The sequence below is a fragment of the Cotesia typhae genome, unplaced genomic scaffold (assembly GCF_013202065.1).
Source record: "Cotesia typhae breed Kobodo isofemale line unplaced genomic scaffold, CoteBio_Ctyphae contig_44, whole genome shotgun sequence".
Taxonomy (NCBI): domain Eukaryota; kingdom Metazoa; phylum Arthropoda; class Insecta; order Hymenoptera; family Braconidae; genus Cotesia; species Cotesia typhae.
The window spans coordinates 3,971,392-3,994,894 of NW_027423753.1; the positions used below are offsets into that span (position 1 = coordinate 3,971,392).

At 27.4% G+C, this 23,503-nt stretch overlaps 2 protein-coding genes across 3 annotated transcripts in view; one reads left to right on the plus strand and one right to left on the minus strand.

Annotated features, from left to right (window-relative positions):
• Nucleotides 1–20,316, plus strand: part of Rhp (GTP-Rho-binding protein rhophilin) — a 48,184-nt gene extending 27,868 nt beyond the window's left edge. Inside the window, exons 1-11 of one of the 2 annotated variants that reach the window (XM_074245364.1) lie at nucleotides 2,122–2,258; nucleotides 5,236–5,668; nucleotides 9,288–9,403; nucleotides 9,529–9,660; nucleotides 11,701–11,776; nucleotides 15,169–15,246; nucleotides 15,827–16,580; nucleotides 17,535–17,729; nucleotides 17,816–18,045; nucleotides 18,123–18,275; nucleotides 19,174–20,316. In XM_074245364.1, the coding sequence (XP_074101465.1) occupies nucleotides 5,438–5,668; nucleotides 9,288–9,403; nucleotides 9,529–9,660; nucleotides 11,701–11,776; nucleotides 15,169–15,246; nucleotides 15,827–16,580; nucleotides 17,535–17,729; nucleotides 17,816–18,045; nucleotides 18,123–18,275; nucleotides 19,174–19,371 (2,163 nt within the window). In that variant the 5' untranslated portion in view covers nucleotides 2,122–2,258; nucleotides 5,236–5,437 and the 3' untranslated portion in view covers nucleotides 19,372–20,316. Of the gene's footprint in view, nucleotides 1–2,121; nucleotides 2,259–5,235; nucleotides 5,669–9,287; nucleotides 9,404–9,528; nucleotides 9,661–11,700; nucleotides 11,777–15,168; nucleotides 15,247–15,826; nucleotides 16,581–17,534; nucleotides 17,730–17,815; nucleotides 18,046–18,122; nucleotides 18,276–19,173 lie in introns of those variants that run through there. The other variant, XM_074245365.1, reaches the window with a different exon arrangement.
• On the minus strand, nucleotides 11,786–15,153 carry Tilb (touch insensitive larva B). Its single transcript, XM_074245367.1, has 3 exons — nucleotides 14,657–15,153; nucleotides 13,100–13,663; nucleotides 11,786–12,193 (listed from the first exon to the last, which is right to left on the minus strand). The coding sequence occupies exons 1-3, from the start codon at nucleotides 14,983–14,985 to the stop codon at nucleotides 11,794–11,796; spliced, it is 1,293 nt and encodes a 430-aa protein (XP_074101468.1). The 5' UTR covers nucleotides 14,986–15,153; the 3' UTR covers nucleotides 11,786–11,793.
• Nucleotides 20,317–23,503: the final 3,187 nt, after the last annotated feature.

Genomic DNA, 23,503 nt, shown 5'->3' on the forward strand with positions numbered 1-23,503 from the left:
GAGTGGTAAAAAATTTGTATCACTAATATAAATTATATATTTAAATATTGCAAGACATGTTTAATCTCGATATGTTTTATATTTATTTTTAATGCAATTTCCTATAAATTTATCTAAGCGTTTAGACATTTATAATCTATAAATATTGTTTTATTTTTGTTGAATGTTATATAAGAAACATAACACACGAGATCCAAATTTTATTTATTATATTATTGCCGAAAGTATAAATTTTATTGACCGCATTCTTCGAATGAATAAAAATGAAAGTGAAAATAAAAAAGAAGTATAAGAATGAATAAATCGTTCGAAATTATAGTGTCTTAATTTGACAGGTTATAAAAATGGTTGATTCACGTAAAATGTACGTAAACTGATGCGAATTCCTTTATCACAACCTCTATACAACCAAATTGCACTTATAAAATAATATAAGTAGATGTACACCGAGAAAACACTGAAATTAAACTATCTTATACTTTCTAAAGTTTTTTAATGTCGCCATTTAAAAAAAAAAAGTTTTGAAAAAAATTTTCGTGGATGTCCTGATGTCACCCTTATTTTGCATCTACCAACGATTACTCCGAAATAAATTGATATTTCGAGACCGGGCTTTTTTTATTAGTTTAAGAGTTCGATGAACTTGCGCTACATTTTATATCAGTAACCTAGTTTACGTATTTTTTTTTTAATTTAATTTTTATTAAAATTCATTTTGATACACAGGTTCAAAAACAAGTGAATTTTTCTTTTTTCTCTCACGTGAAAACTATGGCGCTACTTGATCAAGCTAGATTTTTTTGGACTGCGTACGCATATAACAAGAAAAACGGGTGTCGATATTAAAAAAAAAAAAAAATAAAAAATTTCTTAATTATTATTTTTTTTTTTTTTTTAATTAGACAATTTATTTTTTTCTTAAAAAATTAATAAGCCTTATGAGGCGTGCTCTTTTTGATTTTCCAAATTTTTTTTCAATTTTTTACATTTAACAATATTATTTTATCCAGTTCTGTGTTTGTTTAAGTAATCTTTCAAGAGTTATTTTTGTTGTGGCTCATAATTTCCTGTTTCTCTGATTATTTTTTGTTGATTAGCCACTTAGGCTAATAATAAACTCCGACAAAAACTATTCATTGTTAATGAAAAAAAAAAAATTTCTTTTGTTTAAAAACAGTCTTGATGTTCTTGTCGTATTTCCAATAGATCATTATTATTACTGCTTAATTTTGCGTCTGCGGCCGTCTTACACCTCCTTCTATTCTACCCATATTTACCTGTGTCCTACCCTAACAAAATAACCTTGGAGAAACCACGGAAAATCCGGTCAAGGTACAGCCGGCTATCGGTCAAAGTGCTGAGCCTCAGAGATTACATTTTAAATATTTGCAAAAACCCAGCCTCCCTTTTTTTAAAATTGTCTATAATTTTTGCCAACGGGAATTTTTTTTTTAATTTTTTCCAAACGCTAGTACAAATTGAGAGACACCTTACTCATAATTTTCAGTTTCTATAGAAAAATAACCCCCACTAATTTTTTCCGAGCCATCACCGATAAAAAATACATTAAAAATTCCCAATTTATAATTAAAAATGCAAACTAAATAAACCATTCAATTCTAAGGAGCAATTATCGGCTCTTAAAGCAATTACCAATGATTAACGTCATTACTTCTTAACTATAACGATCTTGGCATCAGTATGCACGATCGACAACCGGACCGAATTGTCTATTCAAATAGCTCGGCAATAAAAATTCATTCAACACAAGCTTACTTACAATATAATACAATTAAATGAAAAACTGACCCATTTTGAAGGTATTGTACCCGAACAAACATTTAAGCAGCTTACAATACGCATTATTTATTGTTAAAATTAACATTATGTTAATATGTATCATTATTATATCGAAGTTTGATACATATTTGAGTATACCCCCACTATAATTTGACAAAACTCAGAACAAGCTGACTCCTTTCACCAGTGTACAACAGAACATTGAGCCGCGCTGCAATATCGAACAGAAAGAACGGGCCTTACCATACTACTGTGCAGAGGACCACGGGGTCTGTGGGGTCTCTTGTGCTGACCGCAACCAACATCAACTCAGTTACTATCGCGGTCCAGCAAGTGACGGATCTGTTCTGTTATCTGACACTTTGTTCTAATCCAAGTGAAAATATCAATAATCGGTCAATCAACCATCAACATTTTATTAATTTATCAATTAGTCAACGATCAACGATCTTTTATAAGTAATTTTCTTTTTTTTTAACAAGTTTAAGTGTTTTATGAGAATGAGTTTATCAGACAATGAATCCAGAGGTTTAATTAATTTAGTTTATTAATCGTCAATTAACACAATTGTGTTTCTCGGATTACTATTTAGTTTTTGAATAATTATGTTAATAAATTAATATATTTATTTATTTGAACGGATCGCGTGTTACATTAATGGGGTTTGCTGATAGAATACAGTGGAGTTAGATCTTGAGAAAATTCTTGTAATCCCATAGATGTCCCCAAGAAATTCTTTATACAAACGCATTCGATACAGAGAGCAACCGGTTGCCTACTTTCTTGTTCGCTCGTGCGAGTGCGCTTATGCTTTAACCGGAAGTTAACTCACGCAGTTGTCAACTTGTAAGACATTGTATTTGTATTTGTATTTATTCTAATATTTAAATTGTTGCTGTGTTATGGAAAACATGACCCATAGGAAACAAAAACAACAGTTACAGATAGGGAATTTCAATTGTCATAGTTATCGTAGCGTTTGATCTCACTGAACTTAACTTGTCGCAGTTAAAAAATTTTTAAATAATATTTATTTTTGAGGATAGTTTAACACTTTTGTGTTAAACTGTGGTATTTAGAAGCATAATTTAAAATTATATGTATTTTTTTTTAATTTAAATAATTTAGTCTTTTTGAAAAATGTGGAAAAAATTTTTTTTTCGTCAAAATTAATTTTCTTGCTTTAAGAAATACGTATCTTGATCCCAGAAAATTTATTTAAGTCAAGAAAACCTTCTTGTTTTGAGAAAATTCAGCCTCTTGCTCCAATAAATTTAGTTCTTGATAGAAGTCAATTTTCTTGTCTTGAGAAAATTTCTCTTTTGCTCCAAAAAATTAAATATCTCGATAGAAGTAAATTTTTATTGATTAACATGTCAAATGGGAAGATTAAATAATGTTAAATTATTTTTTTTTTCATTCAATTTGTATAATTGCACGCTAAAATAATATAAAATGGATATCAAATATTTAAGAGAAAAATTTTCTCTAGGTGAGAATTTCAAGAAAAATTTTCTTGAGCCAAGAATTTTGTTCTCCAGTCAAGAAATTTTTCTTTCTGTGTAATTATTGTCATGGCTTCGCTATTTGCTAAAAACTTAATTATTAAATTTTAATACAAAAAAAAAAAAACATAAAATTTGATTGTGCGTTAAAAGAGTCAAATTTAATTTCAATGAAAAATTTTATATAAAAATTGAAAAATAAAATTTAATGATAGTTTTTGATATTCCATGAAGTTTTTTTAAAACTATTGGTTTTACTAATTCTCTCTTTGCTTGCCAAAATAAAAAGTTAAGTACTTACTTAATTTTATGTTATTACGATAAATGCCCAGTTTCGGTAGTTACATAAAAAAAAAAAAAAAAAGTTATTGTTTTCGTACTGTCGCGGGTTCCACTCGAGCAACGACAGTCCTTCCTGATCATTAAAGTAAACATTGCTCTGGGATAAAAATCGGAATGGGCGTGAAATGAAATCGAGCTTGGATCGTATCGGCATTGTGCTTTGCGAATCTGAAGTAAAATTCTATGTAATTTAATGTATTGATTGTATTGTAATGTGGATCGAGAGGAGGAAAAAGTTAATCCGGAGGACGAGTATTTGAGCGAGCAATAAGGCACGGTTTCCTGTGTGTAGAAAGCGTGTAACCAGTGACAGAAAGACCATCCGCTAAAATAATAATCATTAATGCCAATTCCAATCTCTTCCTATTTATATTTGAATTATTCTTTTAAATCACAACTATTGTGTTTTCATTAATTGTGCGACGTGATACCGTTGTTTAACAAATCCGATAAATGTGGTCAATGATAATAATAATCAGTGCCCGTATTGATTGTTTTGGTAAACGTATTTTTAAATTCAGTTCACTCACTAATGATTGTCATTTTGTTTTCTTCACGTCTTGTGATGGGAAAAAAGAGTTGATTATTATCGAATCACATGTTATTTATTAACGGTTATGAAAAGTATAGGTTTTATTTAAAAATTACTGTTCTTACTGTTTCTTCTCTTTGGTAGAAATTTAAGTACATTAAGTTGTTAAATATCACTACATACGCCGGAATATTCTAAAAATTTTAACGAAAATAGTATGAACACTGTACCAAGTACGGCACTTAATTTTTAAAACTATTACATTAAAAAATTGATATTCCTAATTACCCAAAAATTTTCTGTTCTTTTGTGTGAATTTTTTTTTCAAAATTTAATTTTATGTTTCTACTTATAATTTTCCTAAATTTGGACTTAAGTTACACGAAGTTAGTTCTGGGACGACCGATAGGTGGCGAAAGAAAGTCCGAAATTTTCACTTGCAAATAGCATCAAACAAAACATTACTAACCTTTGTAAGTATCGATTAAGGCACTCCTCCGAATGCAAATATGATAATTTGATGATCAAATTAATGGAAAATATTTTACGATCTATGTATAGAATTATTTTGTTACTCCTGCTACTGCAGTTGAACTATTTATTTCCAATGCAAATGTACTAATCCTTAAAAGTATAATATTTGCGATTGTGAAAAATTTGTGACGGATTTTTATATAAAATCTGTGAATGGTTGAAAAATTTCTTACTTCCTCACATAAATTTCGTGCAAGACATGCTACAAGAGTACAATCTATTGAATTTAATGTTCAAATTACTCATAAAAAAAAAATGCTTAAACCCAAAAAAAAATTTAGATAAAATTTTCTTTCAATTAGTGAATTATTTTTGCTAAAATTTTATCCTTAATAGATTTTTTTATAATAAGAACTCTTAAATAGTTTGATATGTAAAAGCACTAAAAAAAGTATTCAGTAGATAAAAAATATCAAATTTTTATTTATTAAATGAAACAAATACAACACTAACAAAATAAAAATTTTATCTCGCTCTAAATTTTTAATCATTAGTGTTATTAATTATTTTTATCTTGTTTAGTATTTGGATAGTAAATCTGGATTTGATTGTCTGATAAGCTTTAAAAGACTACATTAATGAGGGCACGTGTGAAAACTGATACTAAGAAAGTAATGAAATGAAGTAGATATTTAATCACCTTCTCCATACTGTGATTTATGATGATTGTTTGTTATAAAAAAATTCATGATTTTTGGGAGAATATAATGATTATGTGATAATTATGCTCAAGTGGGTGCATCACACGCCTTCACTGCCGAAAAATCACACGACAGTGATTACCAGAGACTCTCTTAAATCGAACGAAGAAGAAGAAGAAGAGGAGGAAGAAAAAATAGTTAATAATGTGCCTGATAAAATTGAATATGATAATACGGACAGTGAAGATGAGTGTAAATATTTAGGAAAAGATGAACATATTATGATTGATATTTCATTGAAAAGACGTTTAGGGGTAAGAATAATTCACGAATATAACTGTTTGTTCACCGATTTTTCATGGTTCATGTAATTTTTATGATCAATTAGGAAAATTTTAATTGTGGTATAATTTAAAGTGTTATAGGATGATTTTGAATAATTGAGTTTTTCATATGGATAATTAAAATTTCCAAGGATAATAATTATCTAATTTGATAGGATAATTTAAACTAATTAATAGTGTTCTTGAAAAATTAAGTCAAAGTTAATTGAGCAGTTCGTTTTGTAATTTAAATTTCATTCAAGTTCATATTAAATATTTTTTTTAATTCGTACTTAAACATTTGAACTAAAAATAATTGGAATTTTTATTATTTTTATCTTAATAAAAGTAAATATACCTTATTTTGCAGTTTTTGTCGTGAAATTTATGAACGTAAAATATCAAAATTTTAAATAAATTTTTTGAATGATTTTAGTTTGAAAATTGAATGCGCTCTTTTAATTTTGACTTCTAAAATTTTATTTTATTGCTCATTTCATCAAAAAAATTTTTTTATTTTTCTCACCAAATTACTGAAATAATTAATACTTTCTATAAACAGAGTTACAAAAAAATTATTTTTGCTTCACTCTTAATGCGATGCATCAGAGAGTGTTTTACAATTGAAAAATTCGATTCATTTTTTTTCTACTACTATTTTTTTTTATTTAATTTTTCATTTTATGAAAAATGAATTAGTTAAATTTTTTTAATTATTAATTAATAAGTTTCTAAGTAATTAATAATTAAAAGAATTTAATGTGTGCATGTGTCAACAAATTAATAATTAAAAATTTTAATCAATGCATTTTTATTAAATTAATCATTAGAATAAATTAAACTAGTTATATTAATAAATCGATAATTTACTAAATCATAAGTAATAAATTTAATTCGAATGAAAAATGTAAAATTTTCAAATGAAATGTATTGCAACCTTGTCTATAACCCATTAATTTTCCATTATAAATGAAAAAAAAAAAAAAAAAAAAAAACCTGCGTTTCTTTGCAAACATTTACGCAATAATTTTTATTAAAACAACTAAACGACCTTTCGAATAAATTTTATCACCAGCATTAACGTCTCAGATTTTCCTATATCACATAAATTTAACTGCCTGAAAGCTACACACTTAAGAAAGATTGTAATTATTCAAAGTTATATAAACAATCTATGCATTATTTTGTACCTGATCGATAATTTTGAGCACTATTATACGATATTATTTTATAATATTTTATAGCGAACGGGTCAACTGGAATGTGTTATTCCCTTCACTTTTACTGCGTTACATTTAATGTCATGCACCTGTGCACACTGTGATAACAGTTACCTCAACTGTAACATTATTATTAGAATAATGATTTAATATTAAAAAAAAAAAAAATCATCTCTACAATCCAGCAAGTCATTATCATTAGAGCTATATGATTAATGAACTTAAAAAGATTAACTCGAAAAAAGCATTATAGCGATACAAAAAAAACGTTTTCTTGATGACTCGTTACTCTCATAAACTCATCGCATCGTGCGTCCTTGTTTTTTAATCTATTACCATACATGTACTTCTACGCACTAGTACATATACTATTCCAATATAGTAATATATAACGAGAAATAGTAACTAGGGAGTATTAGTGTATAGTAGTGTAAAGTAAGTCCATTACTGACTCGTCTTCTTAATAGCTTTCGAATGTCGATCGGTGACAGCTCTTCAAGACTAACATTATTATCTGAAGAGACTTATAGTTTCTAGATTCAATTTATATCCTACAGTAAGCCTAAATGTTCTCTGTAATTTCATCATACGACCAAATTGGTAAAAGAAATTTTTTTTTTTTTTTTTTGTAATTTTCTTGAGAAGTTAAAAAAGTGGTTCTTAATATAGAAGAAAGATAATTTATTTATTTATTTTTTTTTTCAAAAAATAATTCGGAAATTTCCGTAAATATTCATGATTTCCGTTGTAAGATTGAAACATTACAAAGAAAATCTTATAAAACAGCAACTATATTTTGTTTTTATTTTATATACCACGTGCAGAGATAATAGCGCCACTTTATCAGACTACAAACGAGAAAAAAACTAATCGGTAAAGAAATAAGTTCATTATCGATAATGTAGATCTTTTATTGTTTTTATTAGTAAGGGCCAGTTTTTTATTTTAAGATTAGCCATAATCTTATGCAATGATTAAATATATCTATATATTTCTCATGTTTATAGTATACAGATATACTGAATAATTCCTTACCTCGAGAATTAAATCCCAGATTAAAAAACTAGCCCGGAGAATTCTAATTTGCAATATTCTTCGTATCGTTTATGTAGCGCTATGGAAAATGTAAATTTTTTCTTTCTTGTCTATTACAGATTTTTCACTCACTAATTACATTGTAAATCTCTTTCTCATAGCCTATTTTATACGAATAACTTTTGTAAAGTAAAATTGTACCTGGTAGACATAGAAAAAATTTTTATGTAAAGCATAAAATCATAAAACATTTAAATCTTAAAGGTGGAAATTTTTTTGTGTACAGAAAATTTTCTACTTTAGTGTGAATAAGTATCTATATTATTAAGAGAATAAGCAAAATTTAGTGATAAATGTACATCGTTGGAAAAGTCTTGAACTGGAGTTGTGCTTTTTTAAGATTTCATATTATTTTCACCGATTGTCAATTTTTAATGATAAGTATTTAGATTGCATTCGAAAATGCTCTATCTCTAGATACATAATTAAGAAATGATCTTGTATCTCGTGAACTATTGACGTTTTTGAAGATATAAGCTCATCCCGATGTTACACTCATCAAGACCTTTTATTTAAGTACCCACATCAATTTTTCATATATTTATATATATTATATAGGTATATATGAAAAATATATCAAAAATCCGTGTGGGTACTCAAATGAAAGGTCTTGATGAGTGTAACATCGGGATGAGCTTAGATCTTTAAAAACATCAATAATTAAAAAATTCCAGTGCAATTTAACAAAATAAAAAAAAATTATTTTTTAAAAAATCAAAATTTGATTTATTTATTATAGTTATTGTTATAGTTACGGCAGTCGCATCGTGACTGCAAGAGAGCTAGTTATTGCTAAAAGTATTGTATAATTGATAATAAGTCTTTCATTGAACTTCTAGACAGTTCAACAAAAAACCTAAAAAAATAAAAAAAACCAAACTGAATCCTGATTAAAATTGAAACCGTTACGAACATAAAATGAATTTAAAATTTAATGTCATGTAAAAAAATGGAATTTTTCATACAAACCCAGAATTAATACTCGGAAATTAAAATTTTTCTCATTCTCATAAATGTATTTGCATCTGTCTACCGTTAATATATATTAATAACTAAAACAGGTAGAGCTTATATTCACGAAGAAAATGCACATGTGTAATCAAGAACATATCGCTCTCTAAATAACTTGAACGGTACTTATATGGTTTTAATTTTAAACGTTTTAACAACCTCAAGTTATTTTGCATTTAGCCATTAAACAACACAGTTAACACGGTTTACTTTTTATAACATATTATACTCTTATAATTAATATTAAAATGCTAAATATTTATTTATCCTTTGTTTTGTTAAAGGGTTCGGATCCCAGAGTAGCAACATGTCGGGGAAAACTTCAAAACAGACGCAGCAAACTAAACCAGGAAATAAACAAAGAGCTGAGACTACGTGCTGGCGCAGAAAATCTCTTCAAGTAAGTTCATATTTGCAAAAAGAAAAAAAATAATGTAAATCGCGAGTCTCGAAACTCGAGTTGTATAATATCAGACTGGCAAACTAATTTTCTTAATAAAAATAAAAATAATCCGTGACTTTCAGAGCAACCACAAACCGGAAATTAAAAGAAACAGTTGCGCTGGAGCTCAGTTTTGTTAATTCGAATCTTCAGTTGCTGAAAGAGCAGCTTGCCGAGCTTAATAGTTCCGTTGAGCTCTATCAAAATGTCGATGGGTAATTATTTATTTATTTTTTTATTTCAATTTTTTTTTAAGTTGTTTGTGTCTAAGAACCGGAGCAAATCCAATAACTTAATAACATAATTCTGTTAATAGTATAATATTGTATTATTCTGTAATCGTATTAACTAGGGAGTATAAGCGTAAAGGCATAGAATTCGCGGTCACGTATGAATGGGAGAATAAATAAACTGTCTTTACTAATTTGGTTTATCGAAGCTTTAAAAGTCTTCTAGCTTATAGGGATTCTGATTAGTTAAACAATAAAATGGTCATTTTTAATGTATTTTAAATTATTTTAAATTTCTTGATAATTTTATATGAAATATCGATAGAAAAAAGTATTTATTTACACTAGAAGAATTATTTTAATAATAAGTTTATTAAAAATTTATTGCTAAAAATAAATTGTATATATATACTTCAATCTTAAAGGACACTTAAGAACGTTCATCGGAAAGAAAAAGACACCAATAGATTATGGCTATGCTGCCTCTCTTTACAGACTATCGCTCACTTACTTCCACTCACGTAAAAGATCGAAAGTCAGTAACTTCAAACATTTTTTATAAAAAAATGAATACCACTTGTTTATGTTATTTTTGATAAAAAAAATACCTGTTGTATCTTTAATTAATGATTCTCAGTTTTTTAAAAAAATCTTAAGGAAAGTACGATTGATATTTAATAAAATGTTCGATTGAACGTTGGTCAGCATAGAGTTTTTAAGTAAAATATACAAATTTTAAATGCTAATATTTAAAAAAAAAAATTCTCTCATATTGTCCTATTAAAAAAATTGATTATAATTTTTTTTTTTTTTCATTTTTTGTGCAAATTGATTCAACTTTAAATTAAAAAATAATTCCCTTTCATAAAGCTAAAAAACCTTGTCAATCTTAAAAAAAAAATCAAACTCTATTTTCAAGTTCAAACTTATTATTTTAACAAAAAATAAATTTCTCCTATCCAAACCATTTATATAATAGATTGTCTGATTGTCTGAGTGGAAATAAAAAAATGTATGTTACCCACGATAGTTTCGTTGACTGAATTGAATTGCATTAAAAAAAATATAGCTTCTTGGTGAAGTTACGTGGATTATATTAAGGATCGAGCAGATACTTACTCGCATTTCTTATAAACACGTAATGACGTTGAGCGTATAAAAGGCGCGAGAACGTTCCTCAGAATGAACGTAATGCTTGAGCACTTCCTCATCACTGCACCTCAACAAGTTAAGCTTAAGTAAAGCTAAGCGAACTCAACTTAAGAGTTTTCTCGTACTATATGTATACTACTGGACGATCCATAGTTACGAGTTTGCCGGTCCATCCGCTATGCTTCGGTTCCTGGGTCACTGTCCGCCTACAATAACATCTAACATCCTTCAGCGGATACTTTACACTTCTCTGCATTCTCCATCATACATGTTCCCTTTATCCAGTGCTCTGCCATACCACAAATTATTTTATCCTTACCGGCCACGCCATATTGCTAATCCATTTTCTTCTTATTCTTCTTCTACTTGTTTTTCCTTATACTTATATTAAGTACGCTTGGTAGCACCAGTTGATCTCATCATCGCCTCATATTATCTTCCTCGGCATTATTAATATAACTAGACTTCTTAATACACGTATTACTGTTATTAATATTTATCAAATAAAAACATCATACAGGATGTAATTATGAGCGCGTGCTATAATACGTTTTTATCTATTTCAATATTATCTAATTTATCTCTACATATATTCATAGCTTACATATATTTTTCCATAAATTAACTGATAATTTGTTGATAAAAAATTTCTCAATAAAACAATTTTTTTTTCTTTTTCGTATCGCTAATACATTTCTCGTCAATTTCGTGCCGACAAGAGTATATTTTGTAACGGGAAGTCGAACATACGGGACCGGACAATGATTTATTGATCGTTAAAACCAACACTAAATTTTAACGGGCCAACTTTAAATTTTAGTAAATAAAAATAATTACTAAGATAAACTTTAAATGTTTTTTTTATATTTTTAGACAAGAACCCGTTATGCCAATGATCCCATTGGGGTTAAAGGAGACCAAGGACATTGATTTTCAAGACCCCTTCAAGGTAAAATTTACTATTAATTATTCTAGCGGAGGTACATCTGGATCGTCGATAAAATTCGAACGATCTTTATCATTAAAATTATTTTCCTTATAAATTTTTGAAAAATCCATTTCTTCATTTCTGGGCCCGATTTCTAAAAATTCTCGCCTAGAAACGACAGGTGCAGATCGGACAATCTTTCTTGATCTTGGTTTGTTGCAAGATTTAGTTGCGTAACTCAGAGGCTTAACGAGAGACGGCAAGGGGGCTAACCGCGGCATGGTTACCACTAAATTCCCTGTTGCGACATTTCTTTTTGCGACACTTGAGTCTGTGGATACTTCACACGGAAGTGATAGTTGGAGGATTTTTCCTTTTATTGTCGCTCGCACGTAGTTTGGTTGGACGTCTATATCTACATACGATGTATCCAAGTGTCTGAAAGAAGAAAATTTAGTTGTTCATTTACTTATAAGGAAAATCAAGAATTTTTTTAAGCCCGTGCAAAAATTTTCTAGTGTAATTACAGCCAATCCCTATAGATGGCTATCTGTAACCTGATGTGGTTTTGTATGGCATAATTTGATCATATATGGCCAAGCTATATACACAGTAAAAAATTTTGCGCCAAAAAATTTTGTGTTAAATATTTAACACTTTTATGTGTTAAATTTAATATTTATTGTGTTTAGTAACAAACCTTTTATTACCAAATATTTAATAATAAATACTAAATCATTTATTAAAGCCCATTTAGTTCCACTAAATAAATATTTCGTAGTATTTAACAATTGATTTATTGCTAAATAAATAAATCGTTTATTGGTATCAAAGAAATAAATTTTTTAACTAATTTTAATCCAACTTTTTGACTTGAAACAAATCAAAATAATTAAAATAAATAATTTTTAGTAAAAATATAAAGTATTGTAAAGAAAAGAAACTCATTAAATTATATTTTTTTGTTTGAGACATTTATAAAATTTTAAATTAAACAAGTTTTTAACATACCACTAATAGACAAATTGAAAAATGTAAATTAAACTCCACTAAGAAAAAACATAAATAAAAGCCATTTAGTGGGAGTATATATGTTTTGATAAATCTCCTAAAAGCTGAATAAAATAATCTGAGTCAGTGAATAGGTCATGTATTACATAAACATTGGAATTAAAGCATAGCCATCTACTGACAATACTTATCAAATAAACATTTAGTACCCGTTACTAAATATTATTTAATGGAATTTTGTTAATAAATTATATTTAATAAAAATTTTGTTAATAAATCAGTTTAGTAATCCGTACTAAATGCTATCACACGAGAAAAAAAATAAATTCATACCTGTAAAGAGAAATTTCAAGGACAATATTATCCCGATCATCATCATTGAGCGTGAAACTAACCTTGGCTTGATTAATATTGTAAGCGTGTCCTTCAGAATTAAATAACTTCGGAATGTATTTATTTTTGTCCAATTTATTATCTTTTTTCTTATTTTTCTTCTCGGCTGTTTCAATTGTTTTATTCGCAATAGCAACCCGATCTTCTGGCGTGTGATAACTTTTACTGTTCCAGAATTTCGAATTTTCATCTTGGTCTTGATCTTGATATTCCTCATTAGCATCTTGAAGATTGCTCGGAACTTCAGTAATCACCAATTTTTCTCGCTGATTAAAAGAGTCAATTTGCTTTTTTCTAATTTTGCAATAATTCCAGTAGCCTCTAATGACATCTCCTTCAATTTCCGCGTACTTTTGAAGTGCTTTAATCCGATCAGATCGAGTTATTTCTGTCATGTCGAGTTCTTTTAATTGCGGCAGTGTTGCTATTACATAATCACGGTAACCCAAGTATTCTGTACAAGGATTTCCGGTTAGAAATAGTTCTTTCAAATGTTCATTACACCTAAAAATCCCACAACAAACATAAATATCAAACATAATACGTAATACATCATACGCCGTTAGAAGATTTTATTTTATTTATTAACTGTTCATAAATTCATTCAAACATATGCAAACAGTTGATTCATTATATTTATTATATCTAACTAATTTTTTTTTAACTTTATCAATAAATCGCGTTAATAATGCCAAAAGGGCACATCTCAATATCTACGCGAACAAAAAAAATTTTTTTTGTATACGCCCTTTTGGCTCTAAGACAAAAAAATTTGTAAGCCAACAGAGCGTATCATTTTTTTTAATCATAATTAATTAGTAGCCTTAAAAAAAATTTTAACACCGATAAAAATAATGATTTTTCAACTCATTTTATTTGAAAATAATATAGATTTGAATTAAAAAAAAAAATAACAGTAACATTCTATTTGAAGAAAAATTTGACTCAATTACAAAATTTTCATTTCTATTGACCCAATAATCAGGTCTCCACTGATAAAGTGTAATGAATTATGTTTAATTGTATAAATTACAAAATCATATCAGATTAAAGTATTTTTTCAAAGTTTAGATTTACAAGCAATATATATTTATTATTTTTTACTTTCAGAAGCAAAAGATAATGATAATGGAGACGGCATCGGAGTAGTTCCTAGCTAAATTGATATTTTAGTTTCTTCTTTAATCAAATACACATTCTCTTCAAATAAAAAGAGTAGAAGAGTCATTTTTTTTACCAGCGTTGTAACTTTTCTTTTTTTTTTAAGGCTAATAATTAATTGTGATTAAAAAAAATGATTCGCCCTTTTGGCTTTAGAATTTTTTTGTCTTAGAGACAAAAGGGTGTATGCAAAAAAAATTTTTTTATTTACTTTTCTTACAGATCTAAATTTTATAAACATTGTTAGGTTAGTTGGAGTGAAAAAAAATTTATTTACAGTCCCTTTTGGCATTAACAACGCGAAATATTCTATAATCATCAGAATATTAAAATTACCGTAATTTTTTGACACCTCGCAAGTCTCCAATGAAATTAACAGTCAGGTCTAATTTAACCAAACTTTCAAGTCCTTCGAGGTTTTCAATAACTTCAATGTTGTTGATAGCCAGATTTAAATACTCGAGTTTTTTTAACATATTTAAATTTTCAATTTTGCTTATTATGTTGTTTTGCATCAAAAGAATTTTGAGGCTACGCGAAAGTTTATCGACAAGTTCAATTTTTTCAATGTTTTCTTGGTGAAGGGCTATTTCTTCTAGAGTTGAAATCTCACCTTCGTTGTGCTCAGAACGTTTTCGAATAAGATCCACAGTTATTCTCACCATTTTAAATAATTATTTTGACTCAAGAAAATATACGCGCGTAAGGTTACTTTACGAGTGTAAATAGTAAATATTGATTAAGCGCTTGTAGAAGTAACCCATGGTTACGAATTAAGTACTTATATATCTGTATATTTAGTATATTGTATAGAAAAAGATTGACAAAAGCTATCTTGTTTGTTTTAGGATTTTATTTTAGAACATTACAGTGAAGATGGTGAAAATTATGAAGAAGCTATTGCTGATCTCATGGAAACACGACAGGTGATAAATTTAAAAAAATTTTTTATTATTGAAATTAAAAATAACTTTTTTCAATTGAGATTGTTTGAATTTTTAATATGTTATTAAATTCTCCAAAATTTAATGACTCATCGCAATTTTATTCTAATTAAAATAACTAAAATGTTCTCAAAAAACCAATTATCTCAAAATTTATAATTAAAAAATTATATTTATAAATTTATTAGAGTTAACTTGTTTTATTTAATTAAAATAAAGTTGCATGTGTCAATAATTGGATCTTTTATCTTACACTGATAAAAAAATAAACTCAATTCAAGAGAAAATGAGAATTTTCCTTAAATTAAGTAAATTTTCATTTAATTTCATTTAATTAAAAATTTATTTGTCCTAATTCAAGACTGTACAACTCTTCAAAATAATATTCTTGGTTCAAAAATTTCCCTCTTGAATCAAATTAAATTTTTTTCAGTGTAACTATAAATATTAGTTTTATTTTTACGTGATAATATAATAAATTTTCATTTGATCACGCAACTGCAAAATATTCTTACGGATCGTTTAGTTATCAATTATTAACAATGAATATTTTAATTTTTAGGCGACAAGAACCCCAACGCGAGACGCAACCGGCATAGCTTTATTATTTCGCTACTACAACCAGCTATACTTTATCGAAAGACGATTCTTTCCACCGGATCGAAGTCTTGGGATATATTTCGAGTGGTTCGATTCATTAACAGGAGTGCCAAGCTGCCAAAGAACGGTAGCATTCGAAAAGGCCTCGATTCTATTCAACGCGGGTGCTTTGTACACGCAATTGGGAGCAAAGCAAGACAGAAGAAGTACTAAAGGACTCGACCAGGCAGTAGATGCATTTCTAAGAGCTGCGGGTACCTTTCGATACATCCATGAAAACTTTACGAACGCACCGAGCATGGATCTTGGTCCTGACATGCTGGACATGTTGGTGCAGTTGATGCTGGCTCAGGCTCGTGAGTGTTTGTTCGAAAAACTCGAATTGCAGTCACGTGAATCGAGAAACGTTGACATTTGCTTGGATCTTGCTCAAGAAGCTGCTCAAGTAGCTGCTGTTTACAATGACGTTCATGGGTTAATATCACGTGAACCTGTTCGTGATTACGTACCTGAATCCTGGGTGTCGTTGGTCCTTGTCAAGCGTGAGCATCATTTAGCATTAGCGCATAAACACTGCGCGGCTGGATTGCTTACTAAGCCTATTGCAGAATTCAGGATGGAAACTAAACTTACGCTTGAACATATCCAAGAAAGTGACGGGAAAACTCAAATGGATAATGTTATTCCCAAAGATGATAATGAACGAAGAGCTCTAGGTAATTTTATTTTGCTAAGTGTTATTTTTACTTTAATTTGAAGCAGATGAAAGGACTAATTGTTCAAATTTTACAGAGTCTACTTTCTCTACATATCTAAAAGTAGTATTTTTCTGATAGTTAAAGGATACATTCGTTTAAAATCCGCGGATATTTTCTTACCGTGAGTCTTAAATAACATATCAGAATCAAGAGATTAATTTTGAAGTGTGTAAAAACTTATATTTCGAGCGTGTTTCCCGGAATTTATTAATTTTTATTCAAATTATAGAATTTCAACAATCTGTTAATTAACTGTGATATTTATAGCACAGTCTATTATAGCTGTCGCATTTCAAAACATGAGACCTGTGTAAAAAATTTCTGATTACGTCCGAAATGTCAATACATGGACATTTCAGAAAATTTAATGATCCAAAAAAAAAAAAAGTCTTGTCAAATTACAGAAAAACTTTTCTTCTGTTCCTGTCAAATTAAAATTTTTAGAAATGTCATTTTTACTTGATAAAAATTGTCAATTTTACATTAGATAAAATGTAAATTTACCATTAGACAATTTTGAAATTTTACATAAAAAGAATGCATTATATAAAACTATATAAAATTATATACGGTCAAAACTCTTACATGATTTCATAAAAAAATTCCTGTATAATCTTATATAATTATATCAAATTTTTTCTCGGATATGTTATTTTTATAGATGCACTTATGTAAATGCAACTATTATTTTTTTGTGAATATAAAATTATTAAAAATTTTAACGAGCTTTGATTTTCACAAATAATGAATCGTGGCCCGGTTTTTGCGAGTTTTAACCTATGACCTTCAAGACTTTCATGTATTTTAATTTAGAGGATTTAAACAATACAATTTTTCCATGTTTATATCTGTAAATTTAAATTTTTTTACGAGACATTTAATTTATTAATAAATTTAATATTTTATCAATAGGAAGAGCACATCTACGCGAAAGTTTAGTCCTGCATGAAGAAAGCCAGAGATTACAAAGAATGTGCAGAGAACTAAAGGGCAAACAGGCGTTAGCAAAAGTATTAAAAAGAGCCCATGACGCTACTTTGAAAAATTATAACGACGCGGGAGATGAAGATGATTTACGAGAACTTCTTGACCCGCCACATATAGTTGGTAATATATTTTTATTAAACTGTTTCTTTAATAAAAATAAAAACTAACTTAATAAGAACAATATAAAATAAAATTAAATATTTCAGCGTCAACAAAGTTTCAATTGAGCATCACGCATCCAGATTTCGGTCAGCACGGAGTTGATGATCTTTTTAAATCACTCGGTCCTGTAGCCATATTTTCAGCTAAAAGACACTGGACAGCTCCCCGATCTATTCAACTACAACGTGGACCCGGTGGCGAGGGTTTCGGATTCAGTGTACGAGGAGATGCTCCCGTTATTATTGCTGCTGTTGACCACAATTCGTTGGCAGATGTAAGATTTATTTAAACATGATAAATATATTAATTAATGCAATAAAGAGTCTAGTAAATTATATTTTAATTCAACAGCTTGGTGGGATGAAGGAAGGTGATTTCATTGTGAACATCGATGACAAAGATGTCAAATGGGCCTCCCATGAACAAGTTGTGCGCTTGATCAAACAATGCGGAGATTCTATTAGTTTAAAACTCGTTACACCTATGGATAGAAATTATTTAAAGGTAATTATTGTTTTATTATTCATTTTAGTAATTTATTTTTATTAAAGAAGAAATTTAACAGAAAAATTCAACAGAAACAGTCATTTTAATAAGGGTTTGATTATTCTAATTATTTATTCTCAATTTCTTATAATTATTTATCAAAAAAAAATTTTGATTAGTTGTAAACTTCATAAGAAAATTTAGAATTCCAAATGAATATTTGACTGTGAATTTATCACAAAATAATTCTAATTTTCTTAATTTAAGAAAATGTAGATAAATACAATAAGCTGAGTTTCATGTTTTTTTTTTTTTTTTCTAATTCAATAAATGAGGATTTCAATTTATATAAAAATTTCATTTAAAACTGGCAAAACTGGATTTATCAAAAGCATTTTTTGTTGTTCATTTAACGATTATTTTTATGCCAATATCCTAACGTAAAATAAATGATTATTTATTAAAAATAGTATGAAGCGTCAATTGATATATTGAGCTAGTTGTCAATAAATTATAGATTATACGCGGCGCACAAGTATATGAACTTGTATCTAAGTAATCCATCATTTTTACACAACCCTAATTAATAAAAAATTTTGAGAAAAGGGAAAAATTTCGAAAAGAATTTGATTGACTAGAAAATCCATTTTTTTCAATACTTTTTTCTTTATCTCAATACTTTTTTTTAAATTAGGGAAGACTGTACCCGTTGAGACGCAACCCATACAATTGTTTCTGTTCAACTGTGTAGATATATACTTTTTCAAAAATTGTTGAACTTTAATCCGTTATTTATAAATAATTAGACGGTCAAAAAAATTTTTTTATACTCACAACAAATGCATTAAAAAAAAAATAAAATAATAATAATAATAATAATAATAATAATAATAATAATAATAATAATATTTTATAGAAACCTGTGAAGACTAGTCATCATGATAAAGGTAGCGTGTCAGCAAGTAGTTCTTCAGGAGTGTCTTCCGGTCAACCAAGTCCAGCTGGATCTGTCACAACAGCTCATGTTTCTCGACGTATTCCTTGGAACCCATTTAAAAAATCAACTCAACGAGATAGTAGAGATCTTACATTTGACAACGTTATTCTCAGATGATCTCTGCACCAGATCTTAATATAATAAACAAATACTATGAAAATACTTACTATAACTACTATACTCTCACTGGACCGTAATTTTGCAAATATTTTTTATTTTTATCTTACACTTTGAGTGAAAATAAAAAAAAATTTGCATTTAACGGATTATTATTGTTCTTGCCACAATGATCCATTATTTAAAATTTTTTTTTAAGATTAAGGATAAGAATAGATCTATTATATAAATACTATTGTGTACATAACTTTGAAGATATTTTTATACACTATATAAAAATGGATCATTGATGGCAATTAAATAATTAACTAAAATTATTAAACGCTAAATTTTTTAAGCCAAATTTTAATCAATGAAAATTCGTTTTTTCGATATTGAATGTATGTTTTGTGTAATTTTTTAAGCTACCGCTGAAATATGCATACAAAGCCATATGTTATGTTAATTTACTGTAAACTGTAAGAGTAGAAGAAATTATGTAAGTAAAATAAGTAAGAATTACGATTCAAGTTCGAATTTTGCGATAAAGATATTTAATTTTAAAAAAAGTGTAATTAAATAAAAAAAAAAATTGTTTAATATTATTGATAATAATATTTAATGTTTTTATAAATGTGCCAATTTTAAGTGAACGATTTCAAAATGATTAAATTTCATACATTTATTAACACTTGAATGCTTTGCAGTTTTTTTTTATGACCGCTTTACTCTTCAGAATTATTTACACTAAAAAATCTATTACGATCTTAAAATTTCTCGATTTTTTAGTTTTCTATAAAAATATGGAAGTAATAGTGTATTTATAATAATACGTATTTAGACAGCATTTGAAATTGCTCTATCTCTAGATACATTATTAATAAATGACCTTGTATCTTATGAAGTATTGACATTTTTAAAGATATAAGCTCATCCCGATGTTATACTCATCAAGACCTTCCTCTGAGTACCCACATCAATTTTTCATATATTTATATATTATATATATATATATATATATATATATATATATATATATATATATATATATATATATGTATATATGAAAAATATATCAAAATTGATGTGGGTACTCAAATGAAAGCTCTAGATAAGTGTAACATCGGGATGAGCTTATATCTTTAAAAACGTCAATAGTTAAAAAGTACAGTGCAATTCAACAAAATTCATTTATTTAATAAAGCAAAATTTTGTTTATTTATAGTACAAAGAAAGAATTTTCTCATTAAAAATGATTTGTACTGTTTTTGATGTACAAAATTTATAACAAGAACACTAATTAATTAATTATTATTTCACTTACCAGCAGACGGTAAAATTATGCCATGGGATATTTTTTTACGATTGCCATGATTTCAACGGTACAATTTAAGAAAAAATTTTTTTCACATATAAATTAAATTATAAATTTTCATTCGCAATAATTTGATTTGAAATTTTTTTATCATCAAATTTGAACTTCTAATACTAATAAAAATATCACCTTCAAAATTCAGATAAAAATAAACTGCAAACATTTCGCAATAAAATAACAATTTTTTAATGCGGAAAGTTTGTGATTTTTAATTGAAAATACTAAAAAAAAAAAAAGCTCAGACTTTCTTAAAAATATCTTTAAATCAATCAATAGAAGTTTATTTAATTACTTACAATTTATTGTAACATTATTATACTTTTAAGAGCGGTTGATTGTTAATTTTCAAACGTGTTTTGCTCATGTATAAGATAAACTTTCGAAAAAAGGGCTTTGCTCTTCGATAGATAATTAAATTATCTATCGAAACGCGAAGAGTTTTTTTGGAAAATTTTCATTTATTTAAGCATAAAATGGGTTTTAAGATTCATTGTACAAGTATGACAGAAATATACTTCCGTTTGACCAATAGAGGGTAAGAGAGAAAAAAGTGTAAACTCTTCTTAAATGAAATTTTCTAAAAATTTCTTCTTTTAATTATCAGAATCAAAAATAACTATTTCAAAAAACTTATTACAGTAAAGGTATTCTTTACAGTTTATAACTTTTGTCAAATTAAAAATAAAGTCGGATATACAGAATTTTTAAAAGTTAAAAAAGAAAAACTGCAAACTGAAAGGTACATAAAATTATCGAATTATTTAATTAGACTACAAAATATAGTTTTGATTTGTAACATAAAAAAAGGCCTAACATTAAGAAAAGTGTAAATATTAAAAAATTTATCATTGTATAAAATAAATAAAAATAAGATTATATAAAGAAAGTATTTTTTTTGAACCTTAAAAATGATCCATTATGCAATTTTTGAGATAAAGTAATCAAATATGAAGTTGAAAATACGTAAATAATGAATGATTTTAATGAGTATCTTTTACCGGTCAATAAAAAAAAAGGATGTATCTTACACGATACTACTTATAGGGGGACGATGCACTTTCTTTACAGTTCGGGTAACTTTGTACCGGTTTTAAGGTCACTGAAGAAAGTTCAGCTGACGTTTTATTCAACAAAAAATGTTGCGAGTTTTTACTGAACAATGAGTACTGAGACTTTTGCATTTACAAGTTTGCTGGGACCAAAATACTCTTCACTGGATTGAGATCGTTAAGAATTTGATTGAGTCCGGTAGATGAATAGTTTCCTTTTGAAATGATAGAGAAAAAAAATGAAGCAAAAATAATAGTGGCAATGAATTAAAAATTTATTTTCTAAATAAATATGTTTCAAGAGTTTTTGAATGTATACTCTTCTTCCAAAGTTATCAAATTTTTCCATCAATGGAGGGCAATTATATTTGGAAGTAGATTGAAATTTTTTAAATTTGATATCATATACGTCATAAATAACCGGTAGTTATTAAATATTCAAATTTATATTTACGGATGTCTGCAATCGATTAAAAGCTTTATTACTCATAACCTGAGGCATTATTTCATTTTTGGGTTCTTTTTCTCATACTTTTTCAGGGTAATATTTGAAGATTATATAATTATTTAAATTCATATTTTTATGTAGTTATTATGAAAAATTTTTTTTTATGATTAGTTTCATTTTTTTAAAAGAGAAAATGTTTATTTAGCTAATTGTAAAATTTATAATAATTTTTTCTTAAGGTATGTTAATATTTTGAAAAATGAAAACTGTCATTGCATTACTTAAGACTTTTTTTTTTAAAGTAATTTATGTTAAATGCCGATAATAACAGATACGATTGTTAAGTCGTTTCATTATACTGCACATTGTAAATATGTATAAAGAAATAATTTACGTGGGCTGATAAGGTTCTATAACAAATAAATGATCAAAGAGTTGTCATCGCAGCGTAATTAGAATGTTTGGTAAATATAGAGTAACGAGAAAAAAATTCGAACCAAAAAAGATTTATTCTAGAATCGAGCAAGAGTTTTTGAATTAAGAAATTTTTTTTTAACTAATTAAGAAATCTTCTGTTAATTAATGTCGCAAAATTTCTAAAAAGTTTCAACTATAATAATTATTTTCGTAATATTTAGAAGATATGCAAGCCCAAATTGTTTCTTTACAAAATTTTTTTTTGTAAAAGTTGCGAGTTTTTAAAGAAATGCCTGATTTTTGTTTTAATAAGCTAGAACTCATTAAAAAGTACCACGTTGTAATTTTTTGATATTTAGTTGAAATTTGTAATTAAAGTATTTTTTCAGAACTTTGAAACTGTTTCATCAAGGAAAGTGATATCCAACAAGGGTAAGAATAATATTGATGATTATATTAACAGCTTCAAAAATTATACCCTCAAAAGAAAATAAACTGGATTGAAGAAAAAAATTCTTACGGATATTTAATACTGACAATGCAATCATGGACATGAAAAAAAAAAAATTGTTAATATTTTCACTGAATATTAATCCCCTAATGTTACAATTTAAATTTAAACAAGTTAAAAAAATTCATGAAAAATACTGATAGAAAACAAATACACCTCTTTGTTTAATGGCGCGACTCAGATAAGAGGTACATACATTTAATCTCAATCTGACATTGAAACATAATACTATCTTTGAACCTCAATAAACGTTCGTATCCTTTCAGTTGCTTGCTTCTTTCTATTACATTGCAATTGAGGTCTTACTTACATTCATGTCTCATATCTCGTTACTATTACAATATTGAGGTTAT

Bases quoted from the DNA above. Each gene is read 5' to 3' on its own strand.
- Tilb (XM_074245367.1), bottom strand. From the start codon at position 14,985: ATGGTGAGAATAACTGTGGATCTTATTCGAAAACGTTCTGAGCACAAC. The intron at 13,664-14,656 runs GTAATTTTAATA...TGGGATTTTTAG, and splicing joins CGAGGTGTCAAAAAATTACG to GTGTAATGAACATTTGAAAG. The intron at 12,194-13,099 runs GTATGAATTTAT...TTCTTCTTTCAG, and splicing joins CTTGAAATTTCTCTTTACAG to ACACTTGGATACATCGTATG.